Source organism: Nerophis lumbriciformis, linkage group LG10 (genome assembly GCF_033978685.3).
Source record: "Nerophis lumbriciformis linkage group LG10, RoL_Nlum_v2.1, whole genome shotgun sequence".
NCBI lineage: Eukaryota > Metazoa > Chordata > Actinopteri > Syngnathiformes > Syngnathidae > Nerophis > Nerophis lumbriciformis.
Genome location: NC_084557.2, coordinates 22,852,491 through 22,876,387, shown reverse-complemented (window position 1 = coordinate 22,876,387; position 23,897 = coordinate 22,852,491). Strand labels below are relative to the sequence as shown.

General features: G+C 38.4%; 1 protein-coding gene across 1 annotated transcript in view; it reads right to left on the bottom strand.

Annotated features, from left to right (window-relative positions):
• b4galnt4a (beta-1,4-N-acetyl-galactosaminyl transferase 4a) overlaps positions 1-23,897 on the bottom strand; it is a 397,542-nt gene that overhangs the window by 103,905 nt on the left and 269,740 nt on the right. Inside the window, exons 4-7 of the mRNA XM_061970004.1 lie at positions 23,471-23,566; positions 15,875-15,965; positions 11,277-11,377; positions 2,252-2,319 (exon numbers count right to left, since the gene is read on the bottom strand). Of these exons, the coding sequence (XP_061825988.1) occupies positions 2,252-2,319; positions 11,277-11,377; positions 15,875-15,965; positions 23,471-23,566 (356 nt within the window). The remainder of the gene's footprint in view (positions 1-2,251; positions 2,320-11,276; positions 11,378-15,874; positions 15,966-23,470; positions 23,567-23,897) is intronic.

Below are 23,897 nucleotides of genomic sequence, written 5' to 3'. Positions count from 1 at the left end.
ATAAAATGTTATTCTTTTGTAATAACTTGCTACATATTGCAAAAGTTATTACAAAATGCGGGTGATGCACCTGTTTTGCAACGTAATAAACTATAAAATTTGATGCCTTTATTAGAAAAACTATCAGAGCAAAATTAAACTTTTAATGTTCTTTAGAAATCATTTTAAGACACTAGTAGGATGTTCCATTGGTCAAATGTAATCAAATGTAACTTTATTGATTACAATGAAGAATGTGAGTGCAAGAAAGAGGCAAAAGCTACACTAATGAAGCATAACTGAAATGAAAATGAGCTGTGCACTGAAATGCTTGTAGAATATAACATACCAACTTTATTTACAATGCCTGTTGAAATATGGATTATGTTATGATAAAACTACATTATATATTAACAGCGTGGCGCAGTTGGGAGAGTGGCTATGCCAGCAACCTGAGGGTTCCTGGTTCAATCCCCACCTTCTGCCAACCTTGTCACGTCCGTTGTGTCCTTGAGCAAGACACTTCACCCTTGCTCCTGATGGGTCGTGGTTAGGGCCTTGCATGGCAGCTCCCGCCATCAGTGTGTGAATGTGTGTGTGAATGGGTGAATATGGAAATAGTGTCAAAGCGCTTTGAGTACCTTGAAGGTATAAAAGCGCTATACAAGCATAACCCATTTACCATTTAACAATATAAAACACTAATACAAATTAACGAAAAAAATATTTCATCAATGACAAATTGCATGTTGTTTTTCTTGTGTTGCTGTTGTCGTTCATAAATGTAGTGATGAAAATGTGAATATTTGATGCATTATGAAAGGTTACATTGTATTTAGGTTGGACCAATGAAACATCCTACCATAAAATGTGTTCTAATTAAGATCAGTGGTTCTTAACCTGGGTTCGATCGAACCCTAGGGGTTCGGTGAGTCGGCCTCAGGGGTTCGGCGGAGGTCAAAACACACCTGACTCATTGTGTAAATACAAACTTCTCCCTATCGGCGTATTACGGATATGGCAACAGCTGACTGGTTTGCAGGTGTGTAATTTGTTGTGAGTTTATGTACTGTATTGGTTTTGTTGTTTGAACAAGGTGATGTTCATGCATGGTTCATTTTGTGCACCAGTAAAAAAACATGGTAACACTTTAGTATGGGGAACACAGATTCACCATTAATTAGTTGCTTATTAACATCCAAATTAGTAACATATTGGCTCCTATCTAGTCATTATTAAGTACTTATTAATGCCTTATTCGGCATGGCCTTATTATAACCCTAACCAAATAACTCTAAATTAAGTCTTTGTAACTTAGAATATGTTCCCCATACTAAAGTGTTACCAAAAACATATAACTTTGTCTTGAATTTGAAAAAAAAAAACATTTTATTTTTCACTGAAGAAGGGTTTGGTGAATGCGCATATGAAACTGGTGGGGTTCGGTACCTCCAACAAGGTTAAGAACCACTGAATTAAGATTAAATGATTCATGTTGCCCTGATAGTTTTTCTAATTAAAGCATCAAATTCGATTCATTACATCATGCTCTTAAATTGTCGCGTTTTGTTAAAAAAATGTTTTTAACAACTTTTGCAATATGTACCAAATTATTGCAAAATGCGTCGGTTTATTATAAAGCGTGTTCAAGAATTGTATTACAAAATGTGGCGTTATTACATAATGAGGTGAGGTGAGGTATTACATCATTACATATCATCAATCAAAGTTTATTTATATAGCCCTTAATCACAAGTGCCTCAAAGGGTTGCACAAACCACAACGACATCCCTTGATCTCAACCCACATTCGGGCAAGGAAAAACTCAAAAACCTGAAATCGGGGGAAAAAAATAAACCTTGGAAATGGGGGCTCCCCTCCTGGGTGCCCGGCTGCAATGGATGGCGAGTGGGTACATTTATTGAATTATTCATGATAATGTGAGAGTCCAGTGACCCCCCCTTGTTCATTAACTATGTGAAAAGTTCATTACCAGCAGTTTAAGTGTTGGTTAGTGCTTGCCCCAGTAAAGAGTGAACTTCCTTAAAAGCAAGCTGAAGTGCTTCTAACCATTGCATGGTGTTTCAAGATTGCCACATTTTAAAAATAAATCTTCCTCATCACAAGCCAATATTATTCTGCCGCTTAGGAAATTAGGGGTCGCTGGTGACGGTGCCACACAAAAGTTAATATTGTGTTGCTTTAAAATGTTTTCCGACACTGCAAAGTGCTCTGTGAGAAATGTAGAAGTGAGAATGTCACAGGTACTTACTGCACAGACTTGGAGGACTGAGACCTGAACTTGCTGAACTCGCCTGGAGCGGTCCACTCTGTACCCAGCTGCAAGACACAATCCAGGACACACGAATCAGACAGGCGGTCAATACAGAGGCAGCAGAGCACGGAATATGACTAATAGAAGCAATATAGAGGGTAGAGTATGACTCAGTGGATACGGGGCAATCCAGTGGCACTGTGCGAACCACCAACAACACGGTTCTCTCTGAGAAACACACTTCCAATGACCATCTGTATTCGGTCTATAAGGACAACCTTTTCGAAAACGGATAGATGATTCTGGAAAGTGAAACCATGCTTTCTTTCAATGTTGTGATTTATAACCAGCCTCCTATTCTGACATTCTGACTCAATGTTTGTCCATATAAACTCTAATGTCCAAACTTGTACATCGTCAGCCTATAAATGTAGCATATTAAAATATATCAAAAACTTCTTAGTGCTCCTTAGTGTCAGAACTTCCCACATATTCATATTGGTGCAGTTATTCATAACCTACATCATCTCCAACTGTTTTCTTTGTTATAGTCTACGCTTGTCTCTTGGCAATATGTGGTTTATTGTGCAAAGGCAAATTGACTTGAGTATGCACTGGCAAACTTTACCTCTCCAAGGCTGCTGTTAAGTTTTCATGATGTTTTGATGCGCTCACTGGCGGCAGTGACAACTGCAGAAAGTAGAGCATCAGAAGCTCTTCTGAGGTTTTTCTGCTTTGGAGGAATCATCATTAAAACGTGCGTGACTGCAACACACGATTGGTTTCTGGCAAGATGCAGCCCATCTTCAGTGTACGGTGAAGAACATTAATAAGTGAGAAAACTAGAAATTCAGCAGAAGTCGATAGAGGTGGAGACAAGTCACGAAAAAAAGCCTTGTAGTGAATACAAATGGGTGAGTCTCCAGGTAAAGTGTCTATGTGTGAACTGTGAAAGATCCATCAACAAAGACTGCGGTTTAACAAATATTGCCGTAATTTCCCACACTTTGAACTCTGCGCTTTATGCAAAGCTACGGGTAATTCATGGATTTTCCCGGGTTCACAGGCTTCACATGCCACCAACTAATTAAGCCTTGTCACATCAGCTCAATGAATTTGCACAATTGGACATAGTGGACTAATGAAATTGCCCACGTTAAATCACACACACTCACGCAATCATTCAGGCAGCCATTTAGCACGTTATGGATTCACCCTCATCATGGAGAAGAAAAAATGTACACGACACAACCCCAAACTCGAAAACGATCGACCCAGGCCCTGGAAAACGGAAACAGCAGCAACGGTGACTACATTTCCATTAGGGCTGCAACTAACGATTAATTTGATAATCGATTAATCTGTCGATTATTACTTTGATTAATCGATTAATAATCGGATAAAAGAGACAAACTACATTTCTATCCTTTCCAGTATTTTATTGAAAAAACAACAACATAATGGCACCATACTTATTTTGATTATTGTTTCTCAGCTGTTTGTACATGTTGCAGTTTATAAATAAAGGTTTATTAAAAAAAACGTATTTTTTAAAATAAATAAAAATATTGCCTCTATATACATATATATATACACACACACACACACATATATATATATATATATATATATATATATATATATATATATATATATATATATATATATATATATATATATATATATATATATATATATAGTACAGGCCAAAGGTTTGGACACACCTTCTCATTCAATGCATTTTCTTTATTTTCATGACTATTTACATTGTAGATTGTCAATGAAGGCATCAAAACTATGAATGAGCACATGTGGAGTTATGTACTTAACAAAAAAAGGTGAAATAACTGAAAACATGTTTTATATTCTACCTTTTTCAAAATAGCCACCCTCGGTGCTCTGATTACTGCTTTGCACACTCTTGGCATTCTCTCAATGAGCTTTAAGCACACCTGTGAAGTGAAAAACATTTTAGGTGACTACCTCTTGAAGTTCATCGAGAGAATGCCAAGAGTGTGCAAAGCAGTAATTAGAGCATCATCAATCATTCATAGTTTTGATGCCTTCAGTGACAATCTACAAGGTAAATAGTCATGAAAATAAAGAAAACGCATTGAATGAGAAGGTGTGTCCAAACTTTTGGCCTGTCATTAGTGCTCATGAGCATCTAAAAGATTAGGGTTAACGTGGTAAAATATTAGTTTTGCTCTCTTGGGTGTTTTTCTTTTGTTACTATTGACAATAACACAAAATTGAAAAATTCAATCAATCAATCAATCAATCTTTATTTATATAGCCCTAAATCACAAGTGTCTCAAAGGGCTGCACAAGCCACAACAACATCCTCGGTACAAAGCCCACATACGGGCAAGGAATTAAGGCAATTAAAATGGAAATTACAATATACAGCATTCATGAATGACCGGCTGTGTTTGAACACATCTGCCACCGAATCCATCATGTTTTAGTTGTAAATATTGAGTCATTAACTTTTTTTTTTTTTTTTTTTTACAAATGTTTGACCTGCAAAATCAGCTTACATAAGTCTCAATGCAGGTCTATTCACCTTTAATTTTCCTGTACGCTGCACATCATTCATTCCTTATTAGTTAAGAGCGGGTAATTTTTCTGTTTGTTTTACTCTACGGTGGTCAACTTTCTTTTACACGTGTATGACTGATATGAATGTTAAAAGGCTGTACTTACAATATTTATTGTACATTAAATCAAGGTTTTATGATGGTCAAAGCATGTCCCTGAGTCAGAATTATTCATTGCCTTCATTCTTTACAAGATTCTAAATCTGAAAAAAATCAAAGGCCAACCGTTTTGTAAATTTAATGGGCGCCATAAGAGAGTGGGGAGACAAACAGTGAGGAAATAAAACATAATAGTTGTGGTCAACCACCACAAATAAATGTATGAAAAACACTGTTGTTCCATGCATGACATATTCCATCAAACACTGTCCTAATACGTCACAATGACGTGTGAATTAAGTCACACATTTGACAAGTGTTAATTGCGAGGAAGGATGTATGGAAATGCTTTTGTGAGACGACAAAACCCCCATATACCACTCTAAAATATATTTTTCATCACGTTACATTTGTCTCACCCAGACTTCTGAAAGAACAGGAATAGTCTATTTAATATCTGGTGCCTTGAAACTGAATCTCCATTTTAATTGCAGTGTCTAGATTTTTGACTGCAGCCATGTTCCTTCATGTCTGGCTGGTTTAAAGCTGTACTTCAATTAAGATTAAGCTTAAAATAGCTCAAGCCTTCCCTAGGATAAATGTAACATTCCCACTTTCTAGATAAAGTCTTGAACTGACAATGTGCAGCGACAGTTGCTGTCAAGTGGTATATTGATTTCACTTCTCTGACCCAGACTTCCTCCTGAAAAAACACAGTATATGCTATAAACTGCACTTCTCACATTTAGCATAACAAATTGTGTCATGTTGGATTGACATTTTTGTTTCACATACAACATATAATTTAGTAGAACTGGTGGACAGAGGGATATTTGTTAAAGTAGTTACTATTTTTGAATGTGGAACAAACCACTGCCTGCTAAAAGTCTAATGATTTTTCTGCACTACTGTCCACATAAAAATGAAAAAAAAAATTAATTGCACGTTGTTGTTTGGACCAAAAAAAACGTATCAACTAAATGACGAACTACATGAATCAGGCTCTTACAAGGTTCACTCTTTTTGTTATAAATGTAGCACACACTCAGACTGACTGGTGATTTGCCCAGTGGGAGCAGTCTGGACGTTTTGATTGTGAGGAAAACAATCCCATTCCAAGTTAACTGTGGACAAAAATAATGTCTATTTTTAATTATGAACAATGAAAAATGTCTGGTCCAATTGAATGTTGTTTGTATACACCGGGGGTGTGAAACGTACGGCCCACGAACAGGTTTTATCCGGCCAACGGGATGAGTTTGCGAAGTATAAAAATTAGCCACATTTTTTGAAGGAATTAAACTGCTGTTCTAAACGTGTCCACTAGATGTCGCAATAGCAATTCTTTGTAGATTATGCTACATATGTAAAACAAATAAACCACATGTTAGTGCACCAGTTGAGGAAAATGAGCAAACTACATAAATAACATCCTGTAATTTGATTTTGATATAATTTTTATTTTATTTTGATAGATTGAAAATTAACACCAATGAGTTGACTGATGAACATTATCACATAATTTATTCAGAAAGTATAAATAATGACAAATGAAGATATAATACAATTAACCGCAACATGTAAGTGTAAAAAAAACCCCAACAACATTATGATTTGTACATTTTCAGAATGTGCTTATTTTATTTTTAAACAAAGAAAACAATCTGAAGTTGTCTTTATTTTTAAGTTATCGTGCTGTGATTTTACCAGTAGATTTGGGAGTGGGAGTGGATTTTTCTCCATGTGGCCCCCGATCTAAAATGAGTTTGACACCCGTGGTATACACTCTTACATACAGGCGGCATTGAGGAATGACACATACAGAATGTTAGCGAGAGAATAAAAAAAATTGAGACATACTGTATATACGCACAAATATAACAACTAAAACAGCTTATATACATGATACAGTCAGTATATAAGCAAATTTGCGGGGTTTCTGAATGATGTATATGGAGAATTGAAAGCTGAAGAGAATTTGAGGGTGTACATTCGCCACTCTTTTATCGTGGTTAATTAAGACCGAACATGACTGCTATAAAAAGATTTCTGCAAAGTAGTACTATTATTAATAAATCTATTATTTTCATAGTGAGAGCACAAAAAATGTTAACAACCTTATTAATACGTTTTTTTTTAACATTAGTAGAGCCCTCTAAACATAAAAAACACCCATATAGTCACCATTACAGTCGTTTCACCCAATAAAGCAGCCTTGAGTGTGTTCTAGAGCTGGCCGATGTCTTTTATATCAGTCGATATTGTTAATTATTGATATTTTTTATGAGCTATTAAAGATAAGGAGCAGGAGAAAAACATATGAAAACATTGTTTTTTTTAAAATGTAATCTCCCACTGATTATAATCCCCTCAGCTATCAAGACAAAAAACGTCAACACAACCATAGAAAACACTCAAAGTAAACACAATTCTAAAATCACGTTGAACACTTTACTATAACCTCTTAAAATGAAGGTACAAAAATAAGGAATACGCAAGAAATGCATAAAAAGTGCTACACAATAGTGCAAAGTGTGAAAATGTAAACAGAGAAACCTGCAAAAAATACTTTCTGCAGTGTTGCTGTGTAACATTTCATTTTGTCTGTTATTCCTATTTAAGCATGGAAAGGAATTATTCCTATGCAGTAAATATTATTGGACAACTTTCTTAAAGTAGCACATTTGTTATATTTTGTAATTCATTTTATTTATACAGTCCTGCGCTTTAGTTCCTACTGTATACCCGAATAGGGCACGAACGAGTATTGAAAAAAGGGGAGAGCGAGGCTAAAGACTACTGGCTGTTTGAAAAAGACCAAAAAACTGTCACACTGTCGAGGTAACTTCCTGTTTCATCGACAATTTCTTCGTTCTGTGCAGCACTAATTTTTTGTTTCTCTTTTCACTCCATGCAGAGAACCAACAGCGAGACAGCAAGGTGGCACAGCCAAACTTTTTACTGTTCCTTGATTGGCTGTTAGTGTGTTCCTCCCATTCCTCAGTGATCACTCCCTGTTTTGCTAGATCATGGGTGACAAACTCTGGCCCGCGGGCCAAATTTGGCCCGCCGTGTAATTTTACTTGGCCCTTGAGGCGATATCAAAATAACACTAGAGCTGGCCCGCTGATTAAATTCAGCGGCGGTGCCGCGGTAACACCGCATTCACCGCTAATTCTCATACTTGCCAACCCTCCCAGGAGACTCTCAAATTTCAGTGCCCCTCCAAAAAATCATCACGTCTGCTTTTCACCCAGTCCAACGAATGCTGGCCCAGTCATATAATGTGTGTGGCTTCAGCACGCACACATACGTGAATGCAATGCATACTTGGCCAACAGCGACATAGGTTACACTGGCGGTGCCCGTATAAATAACTTTAACACTGTTAGAAATATGCGCCACACTGTGAATCCACACCCAACAAGAATGACAAACACATTTCGGGAGAACATCCGCACAGTAACACAACATAAACACAACAAAACAAATACCCAGAATCCCATGTAGCCCTAACTCTTCTGGGCTGCAATATACACCCCCGCTACCACCAAACACCGCCCACCAACCCCGCCCACCTCAACCGACGCACGGGGGGGAGGGGGGGTGGGGAGTTTGGTGGTAGCGGGGGTGTATATTGTAGCCCGGAAGAGTTAGGACTGCATGGGATTCTGGGTATTTGTTTTGTTGTGTTTATGTTGTGTTACTGTGCGGATGTTCTCCCGAAATGTGTTTGTCATTCTTGTTGGGTGTGGATTCACAGTGTGGCGCATATTTCTAACAGTGTTAAAGTTATTTATACGGGCACCGTCAGTGTAACCTGTATCGCTGTTGGCCAAGTATGCATGCATTGACGTGTGTGTGTGTGTGTGTGTGTGTGTGTACAGAAGCCGCACATATTTTGTGATCGGGCTGGCACCTTGTTGGAATGGATGAAAAGCAGACGTGACAACAGCTCGTAGAGGACGATAAACGCGGTGCCTTTAAAGCACGCCCCCAAGACTGTGGTCCGGGTGGACTACGAGGTATAATGATTGATGAACAACTTCGTTCGATAATGAAGGTTGCCTCAGCTCAAAGCCTGAGCCACGACATTAATGAACTAGCATCCAAGAAAAGATGCCAGGTATCTGGCTTGGGCACATCAGATTAGATCAGTGTGTTGCAAACTGAGCAGTTTAAAGTCCTGAATGGTTGGTTTATTCATTGTTATTTTATTTTCTAATTTATTAGCCATTGGAAAAAGTTAATGTTGATATTTACCTCAGAAGGCTGCAAATAGAAAAGAGGCATTCAATTTGTATTTAAATTGTATTTGATATGCCATTGATATTTTTTAATTATCATTATTATTATTTCAAACTCGATTTTGCATGTTACTATAAAGTTATATAAGCCTTGCTTGTTCATATTTTAATGCAAAACTTGTTTGGGTCCCTATCAAAAAGATTAATTTGTTCAACCTTGGCCCGCGGCTTAGTTCAGTTTAAAATTTTGGCCCACTCTGTATTTGAGTTTGACACCCCTGTGCTAGATTACCAGAGCGCTAGTGCCTTTGTTCATGCAACTCACCTTGCTTCGTTACTTCCGGTTTCTTAATGTTTTATCGAACACAATTTTTATCGGACCAGCCTTACGATAGACTCATACTTGATAGCAATAAAAAATATCTTCGATAAAACTTTCATTATTTAAAAAAAACGTTTATTTTTCTTCATCAGAAGAAACCACAAGATGTGACGCAAGGTTGGTTGCATTAACAGAGGCACTCGCTCTCTGGTAACCGAGCAACGCAGGGAGTGATCACTGATCCGTGGGAGTGACACGCTAGCAACCAATCGGGTAACTGTATCAACTATCAAGTTTGGTTTCAAGATGTTGTTGTCTTATGATTGATTCCTTACATTGAGTGAGAAATAAATAAGTGCTGCGGACGGTGAAAAAATTGTCGATTAAAAAATGTCCATTATAAAATGAGCCAGCTATCAGCAAGGGAGGAAAAAAACATCATCTCGAGCATCTTGGTCAGTGAAGCTGCTATGTGCAGGAGAACCTGGGGGCAAAGTTGGTGAACTGTCTTGCCCTTAGACATGGAGGAAGTGGGAATCGAACCAGAGGCCTGTGGTTACTGGACTGCCACGCTACCTCCTGAGCCACACCGCTCGGTCATTCTATGACTCGTCTAGTTTGCAAGCATGCATGCATGTGCTTCGCCCACATCTTCTTATTGTGTCAATCAGTGCGCTCACACTTACCCAGCATGTGGTGCTTTAGAACGTACAGAACAGACAATTTCCAAAATGCTTTAAATCAATAACAAAAGCATTTTTATCGTGCACGCCCTATTTCTTCTTTTGTGTATCCATGAAAGCAGATGGGTGATGAGAACAGGGGTGTGGATCAGAAAGACAATGAGACTCTGAAGAAAGGAGGAAGCAAGGCAGTCTGACAGCCTTTGGCAAAATGAATGATCTTTTGCCACGGCTGCGCTTCCCCAACATCATATTTCACCACTGTTAAATGTCACATCAATATTCACTGCTTGCTAATTAATCTCAGCTCCCACGAAACCTGGTGACATGTCACATCTTGTTGGAATACAGATGATTCCGAGGATGGACCTTTTACTCTCAAACGCACTTGACTCGAACATTTCATATGTGGCACGTTGACCTTCAACCTGCTTTCCTTTGTGAATTTATTCAGAAGATTTTACTCGGGAGACTTTATTGATGAAGATTGGCACATTGGCTGTCAGATGCAAAAAAACAACAACATTTGGTCTTTTTGGTGTTGGGTGAATGTGAAATCCATAAAGAAGAACAAGGTTAAATTCTTGGTGCCCTTTCTGTTTATTGTGTCTGCCCAATTACTGACAGAACAGATGATATTCCATTATGCATGTTTCATGTTCTACGAAACATCAGATGCTTTAATTCCAGAAGAAAGAAACTTCTAAGAGTCGTTTCCAGTATCTGCATTGTGTCCGCGTCACCGACATAATTCAGATCCACCAGGCAACCTCAGTCTGAATGTTAAAACGCACCATCGAATCTCATTGTATAGTCACATGATAAAGACTGCCTGTGTGCATCACTCCAGAGAGGCTTTCCTACAACTTGTAATTCCCGGCAAGTGTTTATGCACTTTGAAAAGTTTGAGGCCTCATGTGATCCGCTTCCTTTCTGTAGCAAAACATTGTCGCTAAGCAATAGCATATCAAAAACGACTTAGAGGATTCACGGAAAGCCTGCAAACTAGAGTATGTATTTCTATCTGTGTTCGAGACCTTGTATAGGTAATTGTGGCAGTTTGTTCCTTACCTGTCCCACAAATACCAGCAGCCGGGCGTTGAGGGGGCTCTCATCAGGACTCAGCCAGAACTCTGAATTATCATCAGATGATACCGAGAACTGGAAATCCCCTGAGAAGAAATAGATGGATAGATCGAAAATCATGTTATATGATGATAAATAAAGTGGTTTAAGGAATTCCACTGAACAATACTATTATTGTTGATTATGTGACAACACTGGAGAATTGAGTCCAGGATAAATGCGACGAGGAGCATAGAAAATCTAGAAAAACACTCAAAGCGCAGACCTCCACAAGGCCCTATCTCCAAATAGTAAAGAACCATTAAAAAAATATTGAATCCAGATGGTAATCAAGATCACTCTGCGCATCTAATCACCGGTTTTTAAGTTTAATCAAAATATGTCCATAACTTTTTTAACTATGTTGCTAACCAAGTAAAATAATATTGTAATATGTATGTGTGTGTATAAATATATGTATATATATGTGTGTGTGTGTGTATGTATGTATGTATATATATATATATATATATACATATATATATATATATATATATATATATACACCGTTTTTTTCTGACTATAAGTCGCAGTTTTTTTCATAGTTTGGCCGGGCTCCAGTGCGATTTATATATGTTTTTTTCCTTCTTTATTATGCATTTTCGGCAGGTGCGACTTACACTCCGGTGCGACTTATACTCCGAAAAATACGGTATATATATTTATTTATTCATTACATTTTTTGGGGGGGCGCTCTTGGAGCCTGCTTGTCCGGCGGGAGTCGGCACCTCAGCCTACTTCAGCTGGCCTGCGTGTCTGGGGCCCCTGGGTCTTATCGTCCACCCCTTTCGGATGCCTGTCTTGGTTGGGGCCTGCTGCATCTAGTCCCCGCATCTATCGTGGCAGCTCGGTGGACTGCAGGGTATTTTGCTGCGCTGCAAGGCGGCCAGCTGCTGGGGTGGTGACCTTGTGTGTCAGCGTGTCTGTGATTTTTTTTTTTTCTCTTTCTCTTCCCTCAGGAGGAGGAGCCTGGGGGGTTGGACTTGTGGGGGCCTGGTTGTTAGTGGGGTGGTCTTCCCGTCTGGCTGCGGGGAGTGGAGGCCACCATTGGTACTTTAACTTTAACTTTAACTGCATACACACAGAGGTTCAGCCTTGTAACGTAATGTAGTAGAATTTATCTGGCTCAATATATTCTGCAGATTCAATCCGATTCAGGTATAGATACGGATGATCTTGAGATCAATAATGTTTTGCCAATCTGCACATACATTCGGTTTGCGGTAGAGTCAGAGGGACAAATTACTGCTGCGGAATTAAATGTTGCAGCGTTATCACTACAAAACCGAAATCCCCGGTACCAGATGGCTATCCTGCAGAATTTTCCAAAAAATTTGGCATATGCTATCCCCTCTATTATTGGACATGTACATCAAATCGTTTGAATCTAGCCGCCTCCCGCAAACGCTGAGCCAAGCTTCAACTTATTTCCTCTTGAAAAAAGGGAAGGAAACTTTGTCGTGCACTTCGAATCATTCTATTAGTCTGTTAAATGTGGACTTTCAATTATCATCCAAACTGCTGGCTATACGTCTGGATACTTTTATCCCTTCTATTATTAATGCGGATCAAACCGGGTTCATTTGGAATAGAAACTCCTTTTCTAATCTTCGACGTCTTTTCAATATATCGAATGATGTGCCTGCACATCATACAAAATATCCACTGCACAATTTTCCCTTAAAAATTGCCTGGCAAGGTTTCACATACTTGGGTGTACAGGTCACACACACGTTTGCAGAGCTTTATAAAGCCAACTTTCCACTGTTGTCCAGAATTCAGAGAGATTTTGATCGTCATTACTTAATTTATCTACAGTGGCTCGTGTCAACTCTGTTAAAGGGAAACATTATCACCAGACCTATGTAAGCGTCAATATATACCTTGATGTTGCAGAAAAAAGACCATATATATTTTTAACCGATTTCCGAACTCTAAATGGGTGAATTTTGGCGAATTAAACGCCTTTCTATTATTCGCTCTCGGAGCGATGACGTCACAACGTGACGTCACATCGGGAAGCAATCCGCCATTTTCTCAAACACCGAGTCAAATCAGCTCTGTTATTTTCCGTTTTTTCAACTGTTTTCCGTACCTTGGAGACATCATGCCTCGTCGGTGTGTTGTCGGAGGGTGTAACAACACGAACAGGGACGGATTCAAGTTGCACCAGTGGCCCAAAGATGCGAAAGTGGCAAGAAATTGGACGTTTGTCCCGCACACTTTACCGACGAAAGCTATGCTACGACAGAGATGGCAAGAATGTGTGGATATCCTGCGACACTCAAAGCAGATGCATTTCCAACGATAAAGTCAAAGAAATCTGCCACCAGACCCCCATTGAATCTGCCGGAGTGTGTGAGCAATTCAGGGACAAAGGACCACGGTAGCACGGCAAGCAATGGAGGCAGTTTGTTCCCGCAGACGAGCGAGCTAAACCCCCTGGATGTCTTGGCTCACACCGAAGATGATCAAGAGAAGAATATCGACCCTAGCTTCCCTGGCCTGCTGACATGAGGGTATGTCTCCAGAATATATTAATTGATGAAAATTGGGCTGTCTGCACTCTCAAAGTGCATGTTGTTGCCAAATCTATTTCATATGCTGTAAACCTAGTTCATAGTTGTTAGTTTCCTTTAATGCCAAACAAACACATACCATTTGTTGGTTAAAAGGCGATCGCCGAATTCGTCCTCGCTTCCTCCCGTGTTGCTGGCTGTCGTGTCGTTTTTGTCGGTTTCGCTTGCATACGGTTCAAACCGATATGGCTCAATAGCTTCAATTTCTTCTTCAATTTCGTTTTCGCTACCTGCCTCCACACTACAACCATCCGTTTCAATACATTCGTAATCTGTTGAATCGCTTAAGCCGCTGAAATCCGAGTCTGAATCCGAGCTAATGTCGCTATAGCTTGCTGTTCTTTCCGCCATGTTTGTTTGTGTTGGCTTCACTATGTGACGTCACAGGAAAATGGACGGGTGGTTAAAATCAGGCACTTTGAAGCTTTTTTTAGGGATATTGCGTGATGGGTAAAATTTTGAAAAAACCTTCGAAAAATATAATAAACCACTGGGTACTGATTTTTAATGGTTTTAACAATTCTGAAATTGTGATAATGTTGCCCTTTAAAATGAACGTTATTCTGCCATTTTACTATTTTCTCTATGAAACTTTGGCCTTTGTGGAAGCTGTTGGAGCTTTCTGGTATGACGTGTCCAAAAACAGCTGGCCAGGTGGGGAAACTTTCAAAATAAATATGGCTGGTTCGGGGAACTTTATTTTGAAAGTTTCCTGGCCCGGCCAGCTGTTTTTAGACACATCCCAAGTGTCAGCTGAAACTGTCAGCAGGTAAGAGTCATCTCTTACTTAAAAAAATGACATGTGTCCGCTGCCAAAAAATCTTCTATCTTTACCAGGGGTGCCCAAACTACGGCCCGCGGGCCGGTACATCCCGCCAGTGACCAATTTTTCTACCCCTTGTTACTCTCGGCATCTCCTAGGTTGCTCAGGCAAATCACATTGTCTAAAGATGCATTTTTCCATAGATAACGTGACATCATCACGGCCCCCGAGTCAAAAAGTTTGGGGACCCCTGATCTATACCATTCAAAATTACCAGTAGTTTCAATACTGGATGATAATCCTTTTTTGTCCCTGTTGCCTGAGGAGGAATTTTTATAGATGAAGCAGTGAAGCTGTGGGTTTATCTGTTAGGACATGTCCAAAATGAAATAAAAAACATGTGATTAGATTTTGGGAGTGATTAGGATCACTGTCTGTATTAGGGAACGTTTTGTAGGATTATTTACCATTGGGAGAAATAGTGATTCATTTTTTTGTTATTATTTTAGAGTTAGGGTTTTTGCTTTAATGATTACATATGATTTTATTAGATTGTGCATGCACAGTACTTAGCGTTGTAGTAGTCATTAGGTACTTGCACTGGCTCTGTTAAAAAGCAAAGTAGTCACCAACAGTAGACCGCAAGCATGTAATGTGGTATGAATGGCGGGATCTCTGTATGTATCTATAGATACATACACAAAACTAGTTCAGCTAGTCTGATCTTGAATGGGATTGTGCTGAAAATTTTAATTCCCCCTCGGGGATTAATAAAGTATTTCTGATTCTGATTCTAATGATCTGATTGCGTTCACATCTCACACATGCATTACACTCAATTGTTTGTTCACTCTAAACCTCTCTGGGCACGCCTACGATTGTTAAAACACTTAAAAGATGGATATGTTTCAAAATGGATGATAATGTAATTTATGTCTTCATGTTCTATCATTTGTCTCCCAGGGTGTTAAGGCTTCTCTGTTGCCATAGTAACACCAGAAGTACGTGGGTTTTAGGGTACTGGAGAGAGATCAGCCTATGAGATGCCGGCCACTGAGCCCTAATAAAACATGGATTGACTCCAGGACTGATCTCCAACCACTTGGAAGAGCTGTTAAGATGGGCTATATTAATTTGAAGGCTGCTCACTCGAAGGCCTGAAGCGACAGAAAAGAGACTCGATAATTAGATGACCTGCTTACCGTCTCTGTAAGGGTGAAGGAATCCAAAGATTCTCAGGCCATAATTCTTCCACTTCGGGGCAACGGCCAGCTTCTTCACTGTCGTTCTGGTCTGTGTCAGAAAGCATAAAAAGTAAGGCTGCAGCTAACGATTATTTTTCTATCGATTAATCTATAGATTATTTTTTCGATTAATCGGTTAATACATAGATTATTTTTTCGATTAATCTATATATTATTTTTCCTTTTACCGATTTTTTTTTTTATTTAAAATGAAGATGAAAAAATAAATGTAGGCCAGTTTTTTCAAAAGGCATGACTTTTATTTACAAAAAAAAAAGTATGGCCACTCAGTCAACATTGACAACAACATGACAAAATATTCTGTAACAATGTAAACATTTAAAACTTTTAACGTTTAACAAAATTAAAAGTAGCTTATTTGCTTTTTAATGTGCAAATATAAAAGTAAACATCCAGTGCAAATCTTAATATTCTGCAATAGTATAAGCATTTCTAAAGTAAAAGTATTGCTTATTTTGCTTTAAAATGTGCAAAAATAAAGATAAACATCCAATACAAAAAAGTGCAAAGCGAAATATTCTGTAACAGTGTAAACATTTCAACAAAAGTAAAAGTATTGCTTATTTTGCTTAATAACACAACAATGATAGTATGATTAAAGTGAAAGTTAATTGTTCGTTTGTACATAGTATATGTAACTGTTAATGTTGTAAAAGGTATTTGCACAACTAATTAACGTTAGCGTTAAAGAGGAGCGCGTCTTTGTAAACACTGAACAGGCACGCCAAACGCGCCTCTCAGAGCGAAACAGTGTTTAAGTTTATGAATTTACAACGCAGATACAAATGACACATTCATGTTTTTGTGTAATGATGACAACGTATACTCACGCGGACGATTGACTAGTTGATGGTGATGGCAAGAACGCTGTCGAGTGTTTTCTTTTCAAATGTTCGTTCATAGCCGTTGTGCTGCTATGATAGGCCATTTCCGCTCGACACAGTGTGCATACAACAACTGTCAAGTGTTTTGCTTTTTTCGCTGTGCTTATCCCACACTTGAAGGGATGTACCAATGCTGAATGTGGCTTCTGGATTTCACTCAAAAGACCAGACCGTAGTTACTTTTTCCTTTTATTTTCCTTTAGTTTGCAACAGTTTTTCCAACGAAAAAACAGCTTCCTTTTTCTTCTTTAGTCTTTTTAGCAGTCTTTAGCCGTGCTAGTAGACTTTAGTTTCTTTAGCTGTCATTAGCTGTCTTTAGTAGCCTTTAGAAGCCTTTAGCTTCTTTAGTAGGTGAAAAACCTTTAAGGACAAAACACCACAAGATTAACATGCTGTAAAAAATCAATCAATTATCAATCCCATAATTTACAACTATTAATTAGGCTATCAAACTCTTAACCATTAAACAAGTGCAAGAAAATGGACACATCTTTTCCCTTTAAGTTAAAACAGACTTTAAATAAATTGTCTCAACATAAATGCACCAAGATACATATAAAATACATTTAAACCCAGAAACACAATAGATAAATGCAACAGAAAACCCAATATGCAAATACATAAATACCTAACCAAGTAACCACCTATTTAGATACATATTTAAAATCCATATTCAATATAAATATATTATTAATTTAGCAGTGAAACACTCAATCTTAAACGCTGTCTACTGGTAGAAAAATGCCCCTTTTTCTATGCCCTCACCAGCAGCCAATGATCCAACACAGTTAAATCCAACACTTTAAGTTGAGCGACTTCACCCTCCTGATGAAGCAAACTGCTCCAACATTTATCAAACTAAGCAAAGAATATCAACACTAAACAACAGTTACATAACACACTGTGTGTATTTAGCCTCCAGATTAAGCACGCTACATGCACGCTACATGCACACAACCCCCCAATCTCACCAGCGCAACCCCACGGAGAGAAATATTAAATCTTACATACTTTTGGCACAACTCTGGGTTATCTGTAATGAACTAAACCTTTCTCCACTCTGCGCTGGCGTCTTTTGTACTCCATGATTTGACAAAGCTGTCTAATTACTGGGCTCGCGCACCAGCAGATGAGACAGGAGCGCGCCGCGTTATACCTGCGCGTGAACGTAAACTGATCGGCTCTGATCATATAAGCCGACTGGCTGAAATAATGCCGAATTATATACATTTCCTGGGGTTGCCTAGGTGAATAGGGATGCGGATGTGCTCTAAGATAAAATATAATTTTATTAAGTGGGGTTTGGCTGGTTGCTAAACAGCCACGGTTGCGAGCTCGCGCGTCAGCTGACGAGACAGCTGTTCACCGCTACAACATTATTAGGCCGTTTATTGAAATACTCTAACACTTTTGACGACTTTTGGCGTGCTTTTTTTCCCTCGCTCGCACCGCTCGCATAATCTGCTTTGCGCTCCGCCATGACGGCAGTGTGACGTAAATATGCGACGCGTCGAAGCATAAAAACGGCGTCGACGTATTTACGTAACCGATGACGTCGACTACGTCGACGCGTCGTTTCAGCCTTAATAAAAAGTAGAAAAAAATTAAAAATAATGTGAGTGAACCCATGTCCAGTCAGTAAGAAAAAGTGTGTGAAAGAGAGACTTCTACAACCTCTTTGAAAAAATTAAGGAATCACCAGATTGGCAGATGTTGTTTAAGTTTGTTAAGACAAAAACAGATGACAGACATGACACGAAACTATCCATCCATCCATTTTCTACCGCTTGTCCCTTGTGGGGTCCCGGGGGGTGCTGGAGCCTATCTCAGCTGCATTTGGGCGGAAGGCGGGGTACACCCTGGACAAGTCGCCACCTCATCGCAGGGCCAACACAGATAGACAGACAACATTCACACACTAGGGTCATTTTAAATGATACATTTCTGGCTTTAAGAAACACTTAAAAAAATCAACACTGTAAATTGTTGTATTCAGTAACAGTTACTTTTTTTTTTAGATCAAGCAGAGTGTAGAAAAATATAAAATGATTAGGAAATTATGGAATCACCCTGTACATGTTCAAAGCTGCATCAGATGAAATCTGTTCTGCAGTTAAAAAGGAGTGTTCTCTGTTGCACCAGGTGGTTTGAAATGAATCATGGCTCCAATACATAATATGTCAATTGAAACAAAGGAAAGGATTAGCAAACTTCTTCAAGAAGGTAAGTCATCACACACTGTTGCAAAATATGTTGATTGTTTACAGTCAGCTGTGTCTAAAATCTGGACCATGTACAAACAACATGGAAAAGTTGTAAAAGGCAAGGATACACTGCAAAAACTGAAATCTAAGTAAGATTAAGTATCTCAAATAAGGGTGATATTTGCTTATTTTCTGTCTGATAAGATAATTCTTCTCACTAAGCAGATTTTATGTTAGAGTGTTTTACTTGTTTTAAGGGTTTTGGTCCTAAATTATCTCAGTAAGATATTACAGCTTGTTGCTGAGATTTTATGACCTATATTGAGTAAAAACATGCTTGAAACTAGAATATCAAGTGTTGCAAAGCCGTGTCATCAACACTCACAAGTATAAAACTACGTTTTTAAAGTAATAATTTCTTATTTCAAGCATAAAAAAAAAAATCATGACTTTGACACAATTGTGTCTCATAATTAAAACGGATGACGGCCAAATAGACTTTGCTGTTTTATTTTCAATGAAACAATAGAAAATATGTACTCATTTAGTAGTACAGTTGGTACAGTACAGTAAACTGACAATTAATATTTGAAAATTTAACATGTGACACTTCTAACTTTTTGAACAGAAATAGTTCATGCACATTCAGATAAATTCTTCAAAATTACAATTTAAAATTTTTTGGCCAGGGACCAGGCTGTATATATGCGCACTAATTGACTGAAAGAGCACGCACTTGGAGCGATGATGTCATGTTATCGATGGAAAAATGCATTTTTAGACTATATGATTTACCTGAGCAGCTCGGAGACCCTGAGAGTAACAAGCGGTTGCCTTGTTGCCTTTCCATTAAGAACAATACATTCGTTTTTAGTATAAGTTTGCTGGTTTCAAGAAATGTAATGCCGAGCGCATATCATTATGTCAAGATAATGGCACTAGCATTTACTTAATTTAAGAATAATTTTCAACGTATTGAGTAAAAAGGTCTCTTTTTTTTTCTACCAAGAAAAGTGCACTTGTTATTAGTAAGAATATTCTTATTTTAAGGTATTTTGGGGTTCATTGAAGTTAGCTAATTTTACTTGTTTTGACAAGCCAAATTTTCTTGTTCTATTGGCAGATAATTTTGCTTAGTTCAAATAAAATACCCCTCATTTTTGTATTTTTTTTTTCTTGTTTTTGAACACTGACTTTTTGCGGTGTACTGACCATGGAAAACATCAAAAGGTAAAAAAAAAAAAAGCAAAAAAAAAGCAATATATCTTGAAAAGAGAAATTGCACAGCAAAACAAATGAACACATGGGCGGAAACAGGAGTCACCGTCTGTGACTGAACTATAAGAACCCCCCTAAAGTAAATGAGATTTAAATACAGAAAAGCTAAAGAAAAGCTTTCATTAACATCTAAACAGAAAAAGTTAAGTCATAATGGTGTAAGAAAAGGTAATTGTGAACTATGGCTGACTGGATGAAAGTCATATTCAGTGATGAATCACAGATCTGCATTGGGCAAGGTGATTATGCTGTAACTTTTGTTTGGCCCCGTTCCACTGAGATTTTTGAAGACAACTGCCTGAAGAAAACATGCACATTTCTACAGTCATTGACAAAATGGGGCTGCATGTCAGGCTCTAGAAAGATGGCTGTCATTACAACTTCAATAAATGTACAAGTTTACATTGACATTTTGGACTCCATCAATCGAAAGAATGTTGGTGATTGGGACATCATTTTTCAAGATGACAATGCATCTTGCCATGGAGCAAAAACTGTGAAAACTTTCTTTGAAGAAATTTACTTAAGGTAAATGTCATGGCCTACAAATAGTCCAGATCTCAATCCAAATAAAAATGTGTGGTGTAAATTGAAGAAAATGGTCCATGACAAGACTCCAACCTGCAAAGCTGATCTGACAACAGCATTCAAATAAAGTTGGAGTGAGATTGATGAAGAGTACAGTTTGTCACTCATTAGGTCAATGCCTCAGTGACTGTAACCTGTTATAAAAGCCAGAGGTGGTGCAATTCTTTTTAACCAAAAGTTGTATATACGATGAAGTAGATATATCAGGCTTAAAGGATAGAGACATTCCTCACTGAATGTAATATTTTCAAAAATACTGTTTACATTTGGTGTGCATGAAAGTTTTAAGATACAGTAGCTAGGCTGCAGTGAAATGATTTCACTCTTAAATTGTGCAGCATTGTAAGCATGATCAATTCATTCCTCTTCTCTGTTTTAGTGTTTTTCTTATAAAAAGGGTTATTTTTTCCATATGAGTTGGGAAATTGTGTTAGATGTAAATATAAACTGAATATAATGATTTGCAAATCCTTTTCAACTCATATTCAATTGAATGCACTACAAAGACAAGATAGTTGATGTTCAAACTCATAAACTTTATTTTTGTTTTGCAAATAATAATTAACTTAGAATTTCATGGCTGCAACACGTGCCAAAGTAGTTGGAAAAGGGCATGTTCACCACTGTGTTACATGGCCTTTCCTTTTAACAACACTCAAAAAACGTTTGGGAACTGAGTAGACACATTTTTTAAGCTTCTCAGGTGGAATTCTTTCCCATTCTTGCTTGATGTACAGCTTAAGTTGTTCAACAGTCCGGGGTCTCCGTTGTGGTATTTCAGGCTTCATAATGCGCCACACATTTTCAATGGGAGACAGGTCTGGACTACAAGCAGGCCAGTCTGGTACCTGCACTCTTTTACTATGAAGCCACGTTGATGTAACACGTGGCTTGGCATTGTCTTGCTGAAATAAGCAGGGGCGTCCATGGTAACGTTGTTTGGACGGCAACATATGTTGCTCCAAAACCTGTATGTACCTTTCAGCATTAATGGCGCCTTCACAGATGTGTAAGTTACCCATGTCTTGGGCACTAATACACCCCCATACCATCACAGATGCTGGCTTTTCAACTTTGCGCCTATAACAATCCGGATGGTTCTTTTCCTCTTTGGTCCGGAGGACACGACGTCCACAGTTTCCAAAGACAATTTGAAATGTGGACTCGTCAGACCACAGAACACTTTTCCACTTTGCATCAGTCCATCTTAGATGAGCTCAGGCCCAGCGAAGCCGACGGCGTTTCTGGGTGTTGTTGATAAACGGTTTTTGTCTTGCATAGGAGAGTTTTAACTTGCACTTACAGATGTAGCGACCAACTGTAGTTACTGACAGTGGGTTTCTGAAGTGTTCCTGAGCCCATGTGGTGATATCCTTTACACACTGATGTTGCTTGTTGATGCAGTACAGCCTGAGGGATCGAAGGTCACGGGCTTAGCTGCTTACGTGCAGTGATTTCTCCAGATTCTCTGAACCCTTTGATGATTATACAAACCGTAGATGGTGAAATCCCTAAATTCTTTGCAATAGCTGGTTGAGAAAGGTTTTTCTTAAACTGTTCAACAAATTGCTCACGCATTTGTTGACAAAGTTGTGACCCTCGCCCCATCCTTGTTTGTGAATGACTGAGCATTTCATGGAATCTACTTTTATACCCAATAATGGCACCCACCTGTTCCCAATTTGCCTGTTCACCTGTGGGACGTTCCCAATAAGTGCTTGATGCGCATTCCTCAACGTTATCAGTATTTATTGCCACCTTTCCCAACTTCTTTGTCACGTGTTGCTGGCATCAAATTCTAAAGGTAATGATTATTTGCAAAAAAAAAAATGTTTATCAGTTTGAACATCAAATATGTTGTCTTTGTAGCATATTCAACTGAATATGTGTTGAAAATGATTTGCAAATCATTGTATTCCGTTTATATTTACATCTAACACAATTTCCCAACTCATATGGAAACGGGGTTTGTACTTTAAAAAAAAGTTTAAAAAAAAAGTCCACTGCAGATGCAGCTGGCTCTCAGGAGCATGTTACATAATATCGTTTACCAGCCATGGCGCTATCACTCGCAGATTTGGAGCAGGATGTGCGCTGAAAACATCAAACCCAGATATTTGCATGCGGTTCTGCCATTGTGCGATAAAGCAATGGACTGAAATGCCCACTTACATAAAAGGTGCACAACATGATTTATTGAACAGTAATGATTTTTACAGGCTAACATTAGTGGCTAGGCTTTTCTGCGCAGCGTACAGGGGTGATTGAATCTACTGCTGGCGAGCTGCAGCAGATGTCATGAGTTTTAATCTCTTCATATGGGAATCCCGTGGTCATAAAATAAAATCCCATCATCTGCAGCTTGAACTATTTTTATGCCCGAACATCAGCAAACTGCCTAGAATGACCCGATTACTCGCTACCATTGACTGACAAAATCCTGAGGCAAATGTTAACTTTGTATTTCAGAGTCTGCCTTCTTTCCAACAATTGATAATTGCATTAATAATACAGCAGATACATTCCAATCAATTTGTAAAAGAAGAGTCAGCACACACACTTACTCACTTACTACTTACGTGAGGATAGAGGGGAAAGTGAAGGTTTTTTCGGAGTTGGGCAATAGAGGAGCCGCACCAGTCCTCAAACACATGGAGGTTGGCCTGGCCCTTATACTGCAGAGCAATAATCACACAAACAGAACATGGTTAGTGTTGACAACATCATCATCAGTAGTAGTACTTTACATATGTTCATATACTTTTGTGAAAAACATTTTGTATTACTTCAAATTAGAGTTTGAGGTTTGACAATAGGTTTCTTTAGATACAGTAATCAGCACACACTGCAGAGCAACAGACTGGCCAAGTACTGTAGTACAAAAGTTAGCATCAATGTTCGTTTCCACTGGGTTCGATGACTCGATGTGGAAATCTATTTGTTGTTATATGTCTCTATTCTCTCTTTCCATTATATCTATATATGAGACTCAAAGCGCTATACACA